The 20,691-nt window shown below is 31.3% G+C and overlaps 1 protein-coding gene across 3 annotated transcripts in view; it reads right to left on the reverse strand.

Moving 5' to 3' along the window:
• Positions 1–20,691, reverse strand: part of lrch3 (leucine-rich repeats and calponin homology (CH) domain containing 3) — a 35,099-nt gene that overhangs the window by 11,467 nt on the left and 2,941 nt on the right. For all 3 annotated transcript variants that reach the window (XM_051135159.1, XM_051135157.1, XM_051135158.1), the window contains exons 2-12: positions 7,592–7,736; positions 6,036–6,162; positions 5,849–5,954; positions 5,619–5,755; positions 5,375–5,484; positions 3,859–3,952; positions 3,644–3,770; positions 3,407–3,552; positions 3,238–3,314; positions 2,213–2,258; positions 1,996–2,136 (exon numbers count right to left, since the gene is read on the reverse strand). In XM_051135159.1, the coding sequence (XP_050991116.1) occupies positions 1,996–2,136; positions 2,213–2,258; positions 3,238–3,314; positions 3,407–3,552; positions 3,644–3,770; positions 3,859–3,952; positions 5,375–5,484; positions 5,619–5,755; positions 5,849–5,954; positions 6,036–6,162; positions 7,592–7,736 (1,256 nt within the window). The remainder of the gene's footprint in view (positions 1–1,995; positions 2,137–2,212; positions 2,259–3,237; positions 3,315–3,406; positions 3,553–3,643; positions 3,771–3,858; positions 3,953–5,374; positions 5,485–5,618; positions 5,756–5,848; positions 5,955–6,035; positions 6,163–7,591; positions 7,737–20,691) is intronic.

Consider the following 20,691-nt stretch of genomic DNA (forward strand, 5'->3'; position numbering starts at 1 on the left):
ATTCACAGAATTATTCAGGATCCCGCTCGGAAGTTCCGATCTGAATCAAATGATTCGCGAAGCCGCTCTAAAGTTCCAATCTAATCGATCCATGTTCCAAAGTCCTGATCTGAATAATGATTCGTGAACCATCATTTCAGATCAGGACTTGGAGCATGAATTGTGAATCCTTCAAATCGTTGAATGATTCAAGAACCCACTTGGAAGATCCAATCTAAATCAAATGATTCGCGATACACACTCCGAAGTCCCGATCTAAATCAAATGATTCGCAATCCATGTTCCAAAGCCCTGATCTGAATAATGATTCACGAACCATCATTTTAGATCAAGACTCGGAGCACTGAGGGCAAATCATTCAATTCGCAAAACGATTCAAGAACCCACTTGGAAGATCCAATCTAAATCAAATGATCAGCGATACACACTCCGAAGTCCCAATCTGAATCAAAAGGTTTCCAATCTGCGCTCCTAGGTTCTGATCTAAAGCAAAAGATTTGCGAACCCGCTCCGAAGTTCCGATCTAAATCGAATGAATCGCAATCCATGTTCCAAAGTCCCGATCTGAATAATGATTCACGAACCATCATTTCAGATCAGGACTCGGAGCACGGAGGGTGAATCATTCAATTCGCGAAACAATTCAAAAACCCACTTGGAAGTTCCAACCTAAATCAAATGATTTACAAACACACAGTTCGTGAACCATCATTTCAGATCAGGACTCGGAGCATGAATTGTGAATCCTTCAAATCATTGAATGATTCAAGAACCCACTTGGAAGATCCAATCTAAATCAAATGATTCGCGATACACACTCCGAAGTCCCGATCTAAATCAAATAATTCGCAATCCATGTTCCAAAGCCCCGATCTGAATAATGATTCGCGAACCATCATTTTAAATCAAGACTCGGAGCACTGAGGGCGAATCATTCAATTCGCAAAACGATTCAAGAACCCACTTGAAAGTTCTAATCTAAATCAAACGATTTACAAACATGCTCCGAAGCCCTGATCTAAATCAAATGCCCTGATCTAAATCAAATGATTTCATATATATATATATATATATATATATATATATGTATATATATAAATAAAAAAAAAAAGATATAATAATATATAATAATAATAATAATAATAATAATAATAATAATTATTATTATTATTATTATTATTATTATTATTATATATATATATATATATATATATATATATATATATATATTTTTTTTTTTTTTTTTACATTTTTTGATATATATATATATATATATAATATATATTTTATATATGTCTTTATTAACTCAAACACTACTTCAGTACCTCTTCAGGAATGTTGCCATTTTCAAGGGCTTTCCATGCCTTAAATGTCAAAAGGTCAAATTCAAGTGCTTCAAACACTTTAAGCACCTTGTACAAACCCTGTTTACAGTGCTGTAGGGATGATGCACTTCCTGTTGTTTTTTAAGGTTTTTATTTGTCCTGAAAAAGCAGTTGCTAACAAGTGTCTAAACGGGACTACAAAGGTTGCTGGAAACATTAAATATCACACTGAACAGGTAAACTCATCTACTCACTAGTCTGCTTTTACAGACTTGTTGAGTTTCTAATCATGCTCTTGCAAACTATTCTAACAATAGAGTTTCTAAAAAGGGTTCTCGGATGCTTAAGCATGGTGAAGTCACGTGACTGTGGTAAAGTTTGTTTAAAACCTAAATTTAGCTTCTGACCTCTAAAGATTGTATTTAGACTTCAAAACTCAAAGGTTGTGTTCATTTGTGAAGACTATCATGATGAACAAAATGTATATTTATAAACTTTTCTTGCTCACAGAGCATATTTTAGGCAACAGCTCAAAAGCCACTGGAAAAATCCTATTGGATTGTAGTCGATGGAACTAGGTTGATGTTAATTTCCAGGCTGACCTACAAAAATACGTCATCACTGCAGCACTGTTTGGCAAATGCATTTACAATAAATTGCGTGTGAGTACCTTGACGAAATTCATAACAGCGTCTCTTTGCACTGATCTTGTTTTGTGTCTCTCTTCCTCGTACCGCTGTGCCGCCAGCTGAGCTTCTCGTCTCATTCTCTCCACACCGCCACCGGAACCTGACGCCACTCCAGCGGACCGCTGACACACACAACCAGAGTTTAGCTTTTGTTTTCATTGACTGCATAATGAGATGTGAATGTACAGGGACTCTCACCTGATTATGAGCGTATGAAGATGTGACCGCCGTATCTGACCCACCACTAGACAGACAACAACACAGATGACATTTTACTTCTCTGTTAGACTTCCTTAAGTCTAAGTCTTCTTTTTGATTATGTATATACACTGCTGCTCAAAAGTTTGGCATCAGTAAGATTTTGAATGGTTTTTAAAGACGTTTCTTACACTCATCAAGTATTTATTTGATCAAAAATACAGAAAAAAACTGTAATATTGTGAAATATTATTTAAATTTAAAAGAACTGTTTTTTTTATGTGAATATATTTTAAAATGTAATTTATTTCTGTGATACAAAGCTACATTTTCAGCATCATTACTCCAGTCTTCAATGTCACATTATCCTTCAGAAATCATTCTAATATGCTGATTTATTATCAATGTAGCAAACCGTTGTGCTGCTTAATATTTTTTTGGAACCTGTGATACTTTTTTTCAGAATTCTTTGAAAATTTGAAACATTTATTTTTTTTAATGTTATTCAAAGAATTATGAAAAAAAGAATCACGGGTTCCAAAAAATATTTGGCAGCACAACTGTTTCTAACATTGATCATTCTAATAATAAATCAGCATATTTGATTTCTGAAGGATCATGTGACCCTTAAGACTGGAGTAACAGCTGATGAAAATTACATTATATTTTAATGTATATTAAAATAAAAAACATTATTTTATATTGTAATAACATTTTGCAATATTACTGTTTTTTTCAGTATTTTTGATCAAATAAATGCAGTCTTGATGAGCATAAGAGACTTCTTTAAAAACATTACAAGTCTTACAGATTGTTTATTTATTTATTTATTTGTATTTTTATGTAATTATATATTTATTTAACTAAATAAATATTTACATAAAAAATAAATGATAAACAGATAATATAACATTATTTATTTATTTATTTATTTGTATACTGTATTTATGTATTTATATATAACTGTAAATATATTAAAATAAATATATTATTAAATAAATAAATAAAAATAAATATATATATACCGGTTATGTAGGGAATTTTGGCGTCTCTGATCATCAGTTCTAAAGTCTCTGGATGGGCTGGTCTTCACAGGTGAGCCCTAGAAACATAGCAAATCTATTATTAGCTCTGTGTTAACAACAAGTGCTTACTAGAACGGATGTTATCAGCCGTTAAAGTGGTAAAACGCACCTCTCTGGTGATCCGTCTTTCAATGTAGGCCATAAACTGTGAGCTGAGGCTGACACGCTCCGCCCCTCTACGGCTCCGCCCATCCTCATCATCATCATCCCCCGTACAGCTGTCAATGAAGTCTATCTGTTCAAGCTCTGCATCCACTACAGAAAGAGACAATAAAATGCTTAAAAATTAAAACTTTTCGTGGCTTATTATTAGAGTCTGAGCTATAGTGCTTCATAAGGCTCTCACTTGTGCCGTTGGTCACGTGGGACCCCGTCCGATGATCCTCACGTTCTCTGTCTCGATCTCGTCTCTGTCTTTGCTCTTTGGTGATTTCCGCCACTCTCAAAGGCAAGTCTGACAACTCGTCTGAAGGCTGGGGAAAAAGGAGGAACAGAACAATAAAACGAGCAATACATAAAGGAGAATAAGACTCTTGACTGAGTGATCTGGAAAGAACTTGCCTCATTTCCTGACCATCTCTTGTCTCCGCTGTCTACACTGTTAAAGCCAGAGTCCAGAGCTCCGTACGGCCGGCCGGAATACAAATCCTCCGCACTGAAAGACAAACAGACCAGAGAGAACAAATGGGGTTCATATGAAGTTTCATGACGACCAAACACATAGAAACAGTCTACAAAAAATTAATTTCTAACACCCATATAAATTTTAAGATTTTTTGCAGTTTTTGTAGAGTGGTTTGCCTATGCAAAACCCCCACAATGCCAGGGCATTTTTCTTTTAAAACGTATTTTATATTCTATATTTTATTTTAGTTTATCTGTAGACTTTTGGATTTTCTGGTCTGTAGATGTGGCTTGGGTTCCTCTTCAATGCAAGTCTCCAGTATTTTTTTTTTTTTTTTTACCAATTTAATTTAATTTAATTTTATTTTATTTTATTAAATTTTATTTATTTATTTCATTTGATTAAAATGATGTATTATATATTCGATACTTTATTTTTATGTACATCAAGCCTTTTTGATTTTTTGGTCTCTAGATGTGGCTTGGGTCCTTAAATTAATTTAATAATTTAATTTAATAAATTAATTTAAATGTTATCGTATTTTATTTTTAGATTCTATATTTTATATTTTGTTTTACTTTACCTCAAGTATTGAGGTAAAAAATACAAAAGTATTTTAAATTAATTTAATTTAATTTTTATTTCATTTATTTGTCTTAAAATGTTGTTGTATTTTATATTCTATATTTTATTTTACTGTACATCAAGTCTTTTTTAAATAAATTAAATTAAATTAAACTACATTTTGCAGTCTGCTAATTGCTATTGTATTTTTTTAAGATTCTATATTTTATATTTTATTTTACTGAACCTCAAGTCATTTTGATTTTTTAGTCTCTAGATATGACTTGGGTCCCTCCTTTAATGCAAGTCTGTTACTTTTTCACCTTTTATTTTATTATTTTATTTCATTTATTTTATTATTATTTCACTTAATTTTTTTATTATTCTGAATTTAATTAACATTTAATTGTATTTTACATTCTATATTTTATATTTTATTCAACTTTATCGGAAGTCTACACATATGGCTTGGGTCTATTCTTCAATTTAATTTAATTTTTTATGTTTTTATATTTAATTTTATTAACCACCACAAAAAATAAGTAAAAGCAACCTCTCCTCAAACAGATGTTGTATTGCAATATGTACACACTGCTTGTACACAAGTTCTATATATCAGCTTGTGTCAATTTTCTTACGACGTTTGATCTCTACATCATCTCATCTACCATCATCCGGTTTTGCTGCAATCTTTCCTGTCTTCATACCTTCATTCCAATCAATCCAAGCTTTCATTCTGTCTATGTTTTTTCCTATCCCTCCCTTCTTATCTGCAGAATCGCCCTGCTCTGCGCGTCCTCCGAGAGACACGGCTGATAAACACCGGCTCAAATGAATGTGGGTGCGAGCAAAATACATTATGCTCACTGAAACGAAGCGAGTTCTTACCAGGAGCCGAAGGGCAGTGGTCTTCTGTCGTAGTCTGGAAGGTCTGATGCTGCTTTGCACGCCTCCATGTTCAGATATTTAAATATATGGATCTTTCCCTTTATACAGATCTGAAGAAAGATGGAAAAACACATAAACAAACATTGTCCTGAGGATGTGCAACCTCCGAACTTTTAATCAGGCATTGAAATGGCATTCCAAAATCTTTTTACTTTCATAAAGTAACCTATTTCTTTAATGTTACCTGTGCAGGTGGGCTCTGGAGAGGATTGTTGTCGAGAATGATGCTCTGGAGGTGTCTGAGATTGCGATAGCATACCGGGATTGTCGTTACCTTGTTACAGGAAAAATCGAGCCGGACTAAGGGCAGCTCGGCCAACTCTGCAAACCCACAAACACAGAAATGACACAACAGATCTACAAGAAAACTTCACGCATTTCTTTCAGGTGCATGTGTGTGTGCGCGTTTCTCACCGGGAGGCAGGCGAACGAGGTGGTTTCTGCGGATGTTGAGGTCACGCAGAGCCTCCAGCTGACCGATCTGTGGAGGAAGCGTCTGGATCTCATTACAGCTGACGTCCTTGGAGAGAAAGAGAGAGAGAGAATTGATGAATAATGTGCATGAGTGAGAGGAAATGTGAAAATGAACTGCTCCACACACCAGTTCGGTGAGCTGTCTGAGTTTGCCCAGGTCCTCCGGCAGCGATACCAGCTTGTTATTGCAGGCGATCAGAACTTTGAGCGGCAGTCGGCACAGATAAGAGGGCAGAGTGGACAACTGGTTCCGACTGTGGAGAGAAAATGAAAACCAAGGGAATTAGAAACTGCAGGGTCCAAAGACTAGATTTAAGAATATGTGAGCGGTACTTTTGCTTGAATAATTGATAATTAAGGTGGTTGCAAAGGAGATTAAGAAGTTACTAAAGAGTTCTAAATGGTTTTACATTGCTAACAGTGTTGTTATTGTTAACTATAACTATTAAAACTTTAAATTTTATATTGTATTAATATTTTCATTTTATATTTAATATTTTCATTTTATTTAATTATTTTATTGTTTTATATTTACTCATTTCTATTTTTTCTTATTTTATATTGAATATTTTTATTTTATTTTTTATTTATTTTTTAAAATTTCTTTATTTTATATTTTATTTTATTTTGTTTACTATTTTTTATATTTAATATTTTTTATTTTATTTTATGTTTACTACTATTTTATTGTAATATTTAATATTTTTATTTAATTTCACTTTAATTGTTTATTTTATATTTAATATTTTTATTTTATTTTCACTATTTTTATTTTATTTTGTTTAATGTTTTATTTTATATTTAATACTTTTAATTTATTTTATATTGTTTACATTTTTATTTTTTTATATTTACTATATCTGTTTACTATTTTTGTTTTATTTTATATTTAATATTTTCTATTTTATTTTATGTTTACTATTTTTTATTTTTATTTAATATTTTTTATTTTATGTTTCCTATTTTTTATTTTATTTTATATTTACTATTTTTTCATATTTACTATTTTTTCAATTTATATGTACTATTTTTACTTTTATTTTGTTTAATATTTTTTGATTTTATATTTAATATTTTTTTATTTATTTTATTTTGTTTACTATTTTTGTTTTATTTTATATTTAAAATTTTCTATTTTATTTTATGTTTATTATTTTTCATTTTATTTAATATTTTTTATTTTATGTTTACTTTTGTTGTTTTATGTTTAATATTTTTGGTTTTATTTTATATTTAATATTTTTTATTTTACTTTTTATTTTTTATATTATTAGCTTCTGGTTTCTAGACATGGCCTTCAATGTAAGCCTGTGTGTTTCTCATTTTATGATCTTCCAAGCGAATTTCGTGAGTCAGATCACTGACAGTAATAACACGCCTCACACATGTCTAAAAAGCCAAACAATATGAGGTGTCATTATGTCTGAAACACAAACAACGCATGACCTCCTGAATTGGGTTGGAGATTTAAATACCTAACCTTAAACATAAGCAACAGTACTAGTGATGCTAGCTTTGGTAAACATCACTAATTAACACTTGCCATGCAACAACTGTGAGTAAAGAATGGTTTTGGTGAGTCATTGGGAACAAACAGACTCTTAATTGTATTTTTTAATCCAACATTTTGCATAAAAATATATTTGTGTGTTACATTATGAATGCCGTGTCTGTGGATTTGACCTGATGTTTAGGTAGGTGAGGGACTGTAGGTGGATCAGACTCTCTGGTAGTGAACGTAGGCAGTTCTGGTACAGGTTCAAATTCTCCAGCGACACAAACATGCACACCTCCACCGGCAGCTCCGTCAACCTGTTTCGTGATAGATCTGAGAGGACAGATAACAGAGAGAGAAAGAGACAATGAGAAACGCATGTCTGGCATCCAGGACTGCAGCACACCTGTCTTTGGTTTCGCTCATGTAAAAGTGTGTTTGATGAGCTCTTGGCCGTCCATTCCTGGACCAATGTGCTGGAAACACAGTCTCTGAAAACTTTATTCTACTTGCAGGTCAAGGAAACGCTACAAAGACAACAGCATCAGCCAAAATGTTTATTACATACAGATATATTTTTATCACTTGCTATTGATCTGAACTGGCTGATACTGTAAGCAGGAAATATTTAAGGATCATTGCTGGAAGCTAAAATGGCAAATCACAACATCTGTGGCCTAAAGTACATCAGTTTATATAATAAGCATATTTCCAAGTTTAGCGTTATACGTCATACAATGCATAAATAAAACAAAAATAATGAAGAACAGTGATCTAAAATATGTGAACTTTCAGAGCTGCTGATCATCATGACCTCATCATCTGCTACAGATGGTTAAAAGGAAGACTGATTCAAGACTGCATGGGAAAAAAGAAAGAAATTTCTACTGCACGCTTATTATCCAGGTCTGTCCAATCGTCAGCTGGCAGCAAGTAGGAACAAGTGATTGACCCATTTTGAGGGTTCACACAGCACTGTGCGTGCAGAATTCAAGTGTGCTTGTCTCATGTATGGTATGATTGCTTTCAATATAGTGAATGAAATATCACACATGCATGATTATAGTTGTCAAATTTTAACTTGAAATACAAAATGCATGTTCAAATGATAATGCAGAAAATTGCACACACACACACGCTTTAAATTTTAACTTTAAATATAAAACGCATGCCCAAATTATACAAAAGTGTTAATTTATAAGGTTTATAAATTATATAATTTATGATGCAAAAGAAACATGGAATCCAGTTAAAAAAAAAAAAAAAAAAAAAAAAGGTTTACTGCATAATGCAGATTTTCATGGAATTTGACAAATTTTGGATGAATAAACCAAAATAACAAAGTGTGAATTAATGGTGCAAATGCGTCTGCAGTGTTTTCAGTACTACTACTAATAATAAGATTACTTCTTTTTTACATTTTTAAGGAATAATCTCACAATTTTGTATACCATGTTTTAATTTTAATTATAAACCTCTGTATAAACCACTCTGTTTGCCAAAAAAAAGGGGGTTGGTTAATCTTCATTTGATTAAACGATTAATTCAATTAATTACATTTGTTTTATGCCTTCATTTCATAACCAGAAAAATGTAAATACACATCACAGAATTTTTGAAAAACAAATAAAAAATTAAAAAACTAAATAAATAAATAAATACTTAAATAATTACAACAAAATGGGGGCCCTATTATTGTAGGCAGAGAAAAAAAAAAAAAAAAAAAAAAAAAAGAAAGAAAAGTACATGACATAGGGCCCCAAAAATGTAATTTTTGTTAAACTTTTAAAATGACATTAAATTGTATTTTCATGATTTTAAATAATAAGACATGCTTTTTGATTAAAAAATTTAAATAGTTATTTATATTGTGTGTGTGTGTGTGTGTGTGTGTGTGTATATATATATATATATATATATATTTTTTTTTTTTTTTTTTTTTTTTTTTTTTTTTGAAATGTGTTTTATTTTTTCCCAAATTTTATTATTTTCCGTTTTAATTTTTTTGGACTCCTTTTAAATGTTTAAAATAAATTTTATTACTCAAACAGTATGTCTAATTAATAAAATCATGAAACCTAAACAATTTAACACCAGTTTATTAAAAGTTGAACAAAAATGACATGTTTAGAGCCCTATGAAATGTTTCATTGTTACCAAATTCTGTGTTCTAGCATTATTTGAATGCATAAAAAGTTTCATTTATTCTTACAATAGTCTTGTGAAATATTAGTTTTTCTCAGAAACTATGTTTTATGTATTTGCATTTTTCTGGTTATCAAATGAAGGCATAAAGCATTCATTTCATCTTTTTTAACTTCATCTTTTACAAATATTAGTCCATATCACAATTTGATTTAAGCGTAATGACCTACTTTTGATTAATTCATCCACATTCCGTGACATTCCGCATTAAACTGTAAATTCCGTTTTTATGACCGGATTCCGCAATTTCGTCCGCGTTTTCCGCATCGTGGAAATCATAGAGCCCTAAGCACTATTGGCGCTTATACACAGCGTTTGGCTGCTGCTTTTGTGGTACTCATTTCTCACTTACTCCAGACCATTTTCAATCCCACAATGCACCAAGTTAAATTCATAATCTCAAATGAGCTTGTTTAACCAATTAGTACATGTTTAAGGGTAAGCAAAATGCCTCCTGTATCAAGATTTAGGATCTTTTTCAGAACTAATCCAAAAATCTTGCTTTGATTGCATCAGAAATTCAAGTGTCTTTCACATATTTGCATGCACACACACACTTTCAGACTTCAAACCCAGAGGACAAACACTCACACACACTTTGGAGCAGGACCCCATGACCACCAAAAATAGCTGGCGGACTAGGAGCGAGATAAGTGTCCATTTTTCTGTTCTGGCTTACATGAAAGAGGCCAGTATATCCTCAGAGCTGCTCAAACACTCATTTCCACATCAGACCAGATTCTGGGGCTAATAATAGCCAAGCGTGGAGAGACGTCAGACAATCGTCACGCAGGAGATGATGATCTTACAGACGTTTCAAACAAAATGCGTGGTTTGCATTACACCTCACAAAGTTACAGGACAGGCCTGTTCTTACCTGATGAAGAGACAAAGTTCGTTTCATGACTGACCTTAAAGTCTTAAAGTTCAACACCGGTTTAGACGTTACTCTAATATAGGGCTGGTTTAGTCTTTTTGTGGAAAAACAGAATGCATTTAATACTCGCAAATTCTGCTTTTATTCACATTAGGAATTAGGGTTGGGCGATAGAAGGTACATTTTCACAATATTCTAATGCATATCATTAAGATAAAACAAGATTAAATATCATGTATATCACTACATATTTATACTTTCCTGATTATACTAATAGCAAAAACTGCAACATAAAAACGATGAAAATGTGTATTTTTACTTGTGAAAAGACTTTATATTTTTGTGGGGTATTTTTTATGAATACATTAATATTTTCTGAATATACTAAGAGCAAAAACACCAGTATAATAAAAATTAAAACGTCTTTTTGAATTATTTAGATTTTTTGATTGCTTTCGTTATCCTCATTTGTAAGTCGTTTTGGAGAACAGCGTGTGCTGAATGACTAAATGTAAAAAAATGACAATAAAAAAGATGAAAGCTTAAATAGCCAAAACGACAATATAAAAAACAAGAACGAGTATTTTAAAAACTTTTGAAAAGATTTTGTCTGCTTTAGCTTTTTCTGAATATATTTACATTTAAGATTTTGCTGGGATTTTCTGAATACATTTACATCTTAAAAGATTCTTAACTTCTAAAAAGATTTTGTTGGTATTTTCTGAATATATTTACATTTTCTGAATATACTAATAGCAAAAACATCAATATAAAAATTAAAAAAACATGTATTTTAAAAACTTTAAAAACTGTACTTTTTTTTTGATTACATTTAAAAATATTTTGCTGGTACATTTACATTTTCTGAATATACTAATAGCAAAAATGACAAAATAAAAACAAAAAATATTTTGCCTGCTCTTCCTGAATACATTTAAAAATATTTTGTCTGTATTTTCTAAATTACTTTTTTTGAATTTTTAAAAGGGTTTTTTTTTTGGCATTTAGGAATATATTAACATTCTGTATATACTAATAGCAAAAGCAATAATATAATGAAAACAAAAACATTTACATTTACTTTAAAAAACATTTTGTCTGCTTTTCCTGAACACATTTAAAACTATTTTGTCAGCATGTTCTGAATTAATTTACGTTTAAAAAGATTTACAATTTAAAAAGATACAATTTTTAAATAGTTTTTTTTTTTTTTTGGTATTTTATGAATACATTAACATCTTCTGTACTAATAGCAAAAACAATAATATAACAACAAAAACACTGGGATTTTTTACTTTAAAAAATATTTTGTCTCTATTTTCTAAATGAATTTACATTCAAAAAGATTTAGAATTTTTAAAAAGTTATGTTTTTTGTATTCTATGACTACATTAACATATTCTGAATATATCTTTTTACTTAAAAATATTTTGTCTGCTTTTCTTGAACACATTAAAAAAAAAATTCTATATTTTTTTAAATAATTTACATTCCAAAAAGAATTCAAATTTTTAAAAAGTTCTTTTTTTGGCATTTTATGAATATATTAACATATTTTGATTGTACTAACAGCAAAAACAATAATATAATAAAAATAAAAACATGTCTTTTTTTGGATTTTAAAAGGATTTTGTCTGCTTTTCCTGAGTACATTTAACATATTTTGTCTGTTTTTTCTGAATTCCTTTATTAGATCATACATTTATAAGGTTCTTTTTTTGGTATTTTATGAATACATTAATAAATACATTTAAAAATATGATAAAAGATGATAATTAATATTTTGTATGTATTTTCTGAATACATTTACATTTTCTAAATATATACTAATAACAAAAAACACAGAATACATGCATTTTATTTTTTATTAGATTCTGTTTGTATTTTCTGATATAGACTATTTACTGAATATACTAAACTGGAAAATTAATAAATATTGATATGCTCAATTTTGGTCAAAAAGCTAAAAAATAATGAGTTTTTGTTGTTGTTTGTTTAAACTACATCACCCAGCCCAAAGAGACAGGTTTCCAAATCACACACAAAAGTCTTTTAAAACCCCTAGATCTGCATTTTGCTACACGAAATCAGTGTAATCACAGCTTCATGGTCAGTATGTGAATCTGCAGTTGTTTTGTGGAGGTGTGTGGATGTACTGATGACTTTCCAATCCACACTGGATCTATATTTGTAACGTGCAGCTGTGCAGAGATCCGGGATGGGGAAGACAGGAAGTGCTGCTGACTGTAACGTCTGCTTCCTACACGGACTGCTACCTAAAACCAGCACACAAACACGGTTCAGATCCACTACGGAGAACTCAAAACACACACTCTTTAATAATAAAGTGAGCAGATGTTTCAGACGAGCACGAGTAAAATCTGAGGGAGATTCCAGATCATATTTCACAAATTCTAATTTGAATGAAGACAATGAAGCTTATTTTTAGGAGCAAGGAGTTTTGGGATTCACCCGCGGTTTTTAGACGCTCATGCAAAGCTTACAAACACACACTGTTACTGGAAACACCCACTAAACAAGCAAAATGGGATCAGATTATATCAGGCAGACAGGATCCAAAACACTCGTCCTTAACCGTCCCCGATCCCTGTGACGATCTGTTTACAAGCCATACTGTAATTCTCAAAACAACCAACTTCAAGCAAAGACTGAGTAATGTGCATCTACGCTTCTCGTTTTTCATTTATGTTTCCTTTCTGAGTGTCAAACACCGGACGGCATTTCAGTCTGACTCATGGCCTCTGTCAAATACAGACAGTAATATCCAGTTGACTTCACTTCCTCCGTGCTTGTACACAACAGTCATCAGTTCTGGCCTCGAGGCGAGACAACGGCAGACAGACTCGCTGCAATAATCTTCAATCCTGCATCTCCCTCAAAGGATTCCTTCTAGATCAAATCTCTCTTTCATAAGTTTTTCCAATAAAACACAGCAAGCTAACACACCAAATCCAAGCAATATAGTTCTAGTCTAAAATAAAAGAACCCTATTCATATTTATGATCTAAATAAAAAACATCTCAGTATTTTCTTAGCTTTTTTGACTACTTTCAATATAGTCTGATATTTATCTATATTTTTTTCTAGTCAGAACAACCAATCTTTTTAACCAAACAGCTACTGATGCCAAGATGATTCAAAGTATTAAATGCGTGAATTAAAATACAGTGAAAAACTTGTTAAAATAATGTTCACAAACTGCAAAACAGTAATATTTATATATTATCACATTTTAATTATGTTTTTTATATAAAATATATTTTATTTTTTTTATTTTTGTGACCAAACAGCTACTGATGCCAAGTAGATTCCAAATGTTAAATTCAATACAATAAGATTTATATCACATTTTTATGAATATTTATTTATTAAATATTTATTTTTTTCTGTATTTTATATATAAAAAATATATTTTATATTTTCAACTTTTTGACTAAACAGCCACTGTTGCCAAGTTGATTCAAAATGTTAAATGCAAAAATTAACAAAAGACATTTTAAAAATTGTTATAATAATTTTAGTATGTCTGCACGCTGAAATACAGTAATATTTATATATTATCACATTTTAATAAATGTATTTATTTTTTAATTTTTCTGTATTTTATAAATATAGATTTTATTTTTTTTTAGTCTTTTTGACTAAACAGCTACTGATGAAGTTGATTCAAAATGTTAAATGCAAAAATTAAAACACAGTAAAAGAAAAATTGCATACTGCAATACAGTAATATTTATTATTACATTTTAATACAGATTTTTTCCTATGTTTTCTGTATATTATTTATAAATTAGATATTTTATTTTTTCATCTTTGACTAAACAGCTACTGATGCCAAGTTGATTTAAAATGTTAAATGCAAGAATTAAAATACAGTGAAAAAATTGTTAAAGTATGTTTGCATACTGCGATACAGTAATATTTACATATCACATTTTAATAAATATTTATTTTTCTGTATTTTATATGAAATATTTTATTTTTCACCTTTTTTGACTAAACAGCTACTAATGCCAAGTTAATTCAAAATGTTAAATGCAAGAATTAAAATACAATGAAAATGATAAAATAATTCATATATGTTTGCATACTGCAATACAGTAATATTTATATATTATCACTTTTTAATAAACATTTATTTTTCTATATTTTTTCCTGTATTTTATATATATAATATATATATATATATATATATTTTTTTTTTTTTTTTTTTAGAAATGTAGTGAATTGTTGAAACCAGTTTTGAATCAGTTGATTAAACAATGAATCTACACTAAAATACATTAACAAGGCCACAATGTTTTACAACATAATTTCCACAAATTTCATGAATAAATGCATTAAAGAAAACCTGTATGTTTAACAATAAGTAGCCTAAAGATATTCAAGGAACAATCCTGTTACTATGTCTAATACCATTTCCTGCTTTTGCAGTTGCACTTTTCTGTCATGGACTCATCATGCGACACAACAGACAACTGCAAACCGAAGACAAGCGCTCCTTTCTTTGTCCGTGTCTGTGATGTGTTTAGAGCAGAACACAGGAGACACGCCAGCGTGTGTTTAAACGCTCATCATGTTGCAACCAAGAGCTCTTCTGCGGTGAACTTCACATGCCTGCATATAAGGCCAAGAACTTCTGTTCAAAACAAAGCATGGCGTGGGAAACTGGCTAATTGCAATGTCTCCAACATTTCCAATGCAAGTAAACTGACATGACCACAGTCCAGAGCACTTTGTAGCGTTCCTCAAACCACTTGTGCGCAGCTGAAGTTTTAGAAAGTATCAGGCTACATACATTTCACACCAAAATCAAAGAAAAACTAAACTTACGACATTATTGGCATGGCAATATAGCACATTTTGTTCCCACACTGTCATTACAGTAACATACAAAAACAGTATTTAAGGTTTATTTAGCACCGGTAAGTGACTTAACTTTAATAAATTTAGTATGTTTTTTATGTTTTTTTAAGGGCATTAAAATAAAATAAAATAAAATAAAATAAAATAAAATAATTTGAAATAAGAAAATGCAAAATATAATTTGTTATCGGCAACAGGACCCAAACATGTTCTTTAAAAGTTTCTTGAGATTCACTCCTAAAAAGTTTATTAAATCTAATTAAACAAAAAAAGCAACATTTACAAAGCGGTTTTAAAGTTAAAGTTAATCTAAATCTAAGTCATCTAAAACTAAGTAAATCTAAAACTAAACTAAATTTCAATTCATTAAATATTTTTTCATATGAGTTTATCAAAGACAAAATAAAAAAAAAAAAAAAAAAAAAAAACAATAAATAAATACCCAACAATAGAAAACAAATAAAAAGGCAATAATTAAATATCTAACAAATATATAATAAATAAAAATCCAATACATTAATAACCAACAAATAAATAACCAATCAGCAAATAAATAACTAAATAAACATATTCTACAAAAGTTCCACAAGACTATTCGGAAACGTTATTAAAAGAAAATTCACAATGCTAAATAAAATAAAATAAAATAAAAAAATAAAATAAAATATAGGCATTGCAAAATATAATTTGTTAAAAAAAAAATAAAAAAAAATTAAAATGCAATAGGACCCAAACATGTTCTTGAAAGGTTTCTTGAGATTCACTCTTAAAAATTTAATTAAACCTAATTAAACAAAAGAAACCCAAATAAAAACAACAACTAAAGTTAATCTAAATCTAAGTAATCTAAAACTAAGTCAATTTAAAACTAAACTAAATTTCAATTAATTTAATAACTTTTTATGAGTTTATAAATTTTTTTAAAATAAATAACCAATATATAAATACCCAACAAAAGAAAATAAATAGGGAATAATTAAATATCCAAACAATAACATATACAAAAAATATCCAATACATTATTACCAAGTAATAAATAACCAACCACCAAATAAATAACTAAATAAACATATATATTTTACAAAAGTGCCACAAGACTCCTGTAGGATTTGAAACCATCACAATAAAATAATCAACAAAATATTTGGAGAGCGCTAATGTAACTCCATGAACTGAGCCTAAAATTCACAACAAAACCTCTGTGTATCGGCCAAAACTGCCAGACCAAAATATTCAATTACATCATCTTGAGAAGAACTTAATCAACTGACTGACAAGACAACAAAAGCAGCTAGCACTAAATACAGCACACATTTCTAAATGAGAGCCTGAAGTTAATTAAACAGTCAGCGGGGACAATGAAACTGTCTGCACTGCTGATGTCGTTGAATTGTCAGCGGTCCAAAAGGCCTTGTAATCGCTTTCCGAGGGAGGACACCTGTTCGGAGTCTTCTGAGCTGAGGGAAGACAGCGTTTCTTAGCAGGAGACCAGTACGTTTGGCACAGTTCACAGGACAACACAGCCAAAGCAATCAGACGAGGAAATATCTGAGGTCAAATATCATGTCAAGTCAGCAGAGACTTACAAACACTCTCAACAATAGCTGCTTCACTATGAATTATTCAATACGAAAGGCCAACAGATCATTTCAATGACGCATATTTTACATTACACCACAGGTGGAGCATTCAGATCTGCGACTCATTAAAATGACTTAGCATTTACACACTGTAAGAAATGTTAGTACATTTGATAAAAAAAGTAGGTTAGAATACTTCCTGAAAAACCAGTTGTAGCTTAGCTGTAAGTTATTTACCGTGTAACTCTGTTATGCCTCATTTGCACTGCAAAGGTGGCACAGAAGTGGCATTTAGGTGTCTTTACAGACTGTGTAAAGCTGCTCAGAAGTGGCATAAATGCATTTAAAATGGTATACTTTGATACTAGTGGCTGAGGTGAGTTAGAGCTGGACACTGAATTTTAAGCAGGAACAGAGCAGCTTTAACTCTTGTTTTAGAGATACACTAGAAGTAATCTTATGCCAAATGTACACTTCAAAGGTGGCACAGAAGTGCTTCTGAAGTGGCATTTAGGTGTCTTTACACAGCCCGTATAATGCTGCTCAGTGGTGGCATAAAAGCATTTACTCAGCAATGATAACCATAAACTTTGATAGGAGGGGCTGAGGTGGGTAAGAGCTAGTGTTGTCACAATACCAAAATTTTGACTTTGATACGATACCTGACTAAAATATCATGATACTACTACAGAACCAATACTACGAAAAATACATAGAACAACAGGAAAAGTAACTGAATAATAGATCCAAATGGAGATCATAGTTATTTTATCTATTAAAACAAAGCATTTCATCCCCCCTTTAAAAAAAAAAAAAAAATTAAATAATAATCACATGCCAGTGCCACTACACAGGATTACGGTGAACAACTATCAAGCCTACAGGAGCCTTTGTTATTAATAAGAACCTAGATGCAAGTAACAAACTAAAGGACAACTACAAAAAAAACAAAAAAAACAAAGACACAAATGAAATAAAAAGGGCCCTAAAAAATGTTTTATTTTTTCCTGAATTCCATTTTAATTTTTCTAGACTCTATTTTAATGGTTCCATTAAAAAAATATTTATCAAAAAGCATGTCTAATTAATTGAAATCATGAAACTTATTGAATCTATTTGAAATCATGAAAGCAATTTATTACAAGTTTAAAAAAAAATTACATGTTTTTAAGGCCCTATGAAATACGTTTTACTATTTTTGTCAAATTCAATTTTGTTTGCAAATTTCCGTTTTCTATTAATTTTCTGGCTTTATTTTAATTGTTTCATTACATTTCAATAATCAAAAGCATGTCTAATGAATTTATAAAGGATAATTAGATGTGATAAAGAATTAATTTATAGGTTATTTTTTTTTTTTTTTCCAGAAGTACTGTGCTGTGCATTTACAATTTTCTGGTAAATAAATGCTGGTAAATATTTTTTTCTGGTAAAAACCCTTTAAACATTGTTTTAATAATATTTTTTATTAGTCGTAGTAGTACTGTCTTTACATTAAGTAATATATTAATATATTTCTGACTGTCAACTTAAGCCAAACTTTTATTTTGACTTTTTAAGTACTGGTATATCGTGCAACACTAGTCAGAGCTGGCATAATTTACCCCAACTTTTAATGCAGCATTACATCTAAACTGTATTTTAAGCAGAGCAGCCTTAACTCACCTTTGTAAAGATACCCTAAGTTACATTTTGTTGTTGTTTTAGAGATACACTACAAGTAATCTTATGCCAAATTAACATTGTAAAGGTGGCACAGATGCGTTTCGGAAGTGGCATTTGGATGTCTTTACACAGACTGTTTAAAGCTGCTCAGAGGTGGCATAAATGTTTTTACACAGCAATGATAAACATACTCTAATATGAGGGGCTGAGTTGGGTCGGAGCTGGCATTATTAATGACGTATTTACACTTCAAAGGTGGCACTGAAGCACTTTTGAAGTGGCATTTAGGTGTCTTTACACAGACCGTTTAATGCTGCTCAGAGGTGACAAATGCATTTACACCACAATCACAACTGTATATTATTAATACTGAGGGCTGAGGTGGGTCAGAGCTGGCATAATTTAGTCTGGCATTAATGCAGCATTACATTTGTACACTGGATTTTGAGCAGGAACTGTTTGCTTGTGTAAAGACGCCTTAAGTCACGTTTTGTTGTTGTTTTAGAGATACACTAAAACTAACCGTATACCAAATGTACATTGCAAAGACGGCACAGAAGCGCTTCTGAAGTGGCATTCAGGTAACTTTACAGACTGTTTATAGCTGCTCAGAGGTGGCATGAATGCATTTATACAGTAATGATAACCATATACTTTGAAATTGCGGGCTGAGGTGGGTCAGAGCTAGCATTATTTAGACTGACTTTTAATGCATTACGTCTACACTGAAGAATACACTGCAAAGGTGGCACGAAAGAGCTTCTAAAGTGGCATGCACGTGTCTTTATACAGTTTAATGCTGCTCAGAGGTGGCACAAATGCATTTACACAGCAATCACAACAGTATACTTTAATAATAAAGGCTGAGGTAAGGGTTGAGGTCTAACTTTTAATGAAGCATTACATCTACACTGAATTTTAAGCAGGAACAGAGCAGGCTTAACTTGTAACCTATGTAAAGACATCTTAAGTTACATGTTTTGTTGTTGCTGTTTTAGAGATGCACTAGAACTAACCTTATGCCAAATGTACATTGCAAAGGTGGCACAGAAGCACTTCTGAAATGGCATTCAGGTGTCTTTACACAGACTAAAGCTGCTCAGAGGTGGCATAAATGCATTTATACCGCAATGATAACCATAAACTTTGATACAAGGGATTGAGGTGGGTCAGAGCTGGCATTTTTAATTAAAAAATTTACACTGCAAAGGTGGCACAGAAGCGCTTCTGAAGTGGCATTTTAGTCTCTTTACATGGACTGTTTAACGCTGCTTAGAGGTGGCATAAATGCATTTACACCACAATCACAACTGTATATTTTAATACAAAGGCTGAGGTGGGTTTAAAGCTGTCATATTTTGTCTGGCATTAATGCAGCATTATGTTTTCAAACTGGATTTTTGAGCAGGAACAGTTTGCCTCTGTAAAGACACTTTATGTTGAGTGTTTTGTTGTTGTTTGAGAGTTACACTACAACTGATCTTTTTCCAAATTAACACTGCGGCGGCACAGAAGCACTTCTGAAGTGGCATTTAGGTGTCTTTACATAGACTGTTTAAAGCTGCTCAGAGGTGGCATTAATGCATTTACACAGCAAACACACTTGTTTACCTTAATACTAAGGGTTGAGGTGGGTCAGCGCTGGCATTATTTAGTCTGGCATTAATACAGCATTGCATCTTTACACTAGATTTTGAGCAGGATCAGTTTGCCTCTGTAAAGACACTTTAGGTTGCGTGTTTTGTTGCTGTTTTAAAGATGCACCACTTGTAATCTCACACCAAATTTACACTGCAAAGGCGGCACAGAACTGCTTCTGAGGTGGAATTTAGATATCTTTACACAGACTGTTTAAAGCTGCTCAAAGGTGGCATAAATGCATTTACACAGCAACCACAACTATATACTTCAACAGTAAGGGACAGAGGTGGGTCAGAGCTGGCATAATTTAGTCAGCCTTTTAAGCGGCTTTGTATCTACACTAAATTTGTAGCAGGAACAGAGCAGCCTTAACTTACCTGTGGAAAGATGACTTTACTAGAAAAAAATACCCAGTTAACTTATTATTTAAAAT

Source organism: Labeo rohita, chromosome 18 (assembly GCF_022985175.1).
Source record: "Labeo rohita strain BAU-BD-2019 chromosome 18, IGBB_LRoh.1.0, whole genome shotgun sequence".
Classification (NCBI taxonomy): Eukaryota; Metazoa; Chordata; class Actinopteri; order Cypriniformes; family Cyprinidae; genus Labeo; species Labeo rohita.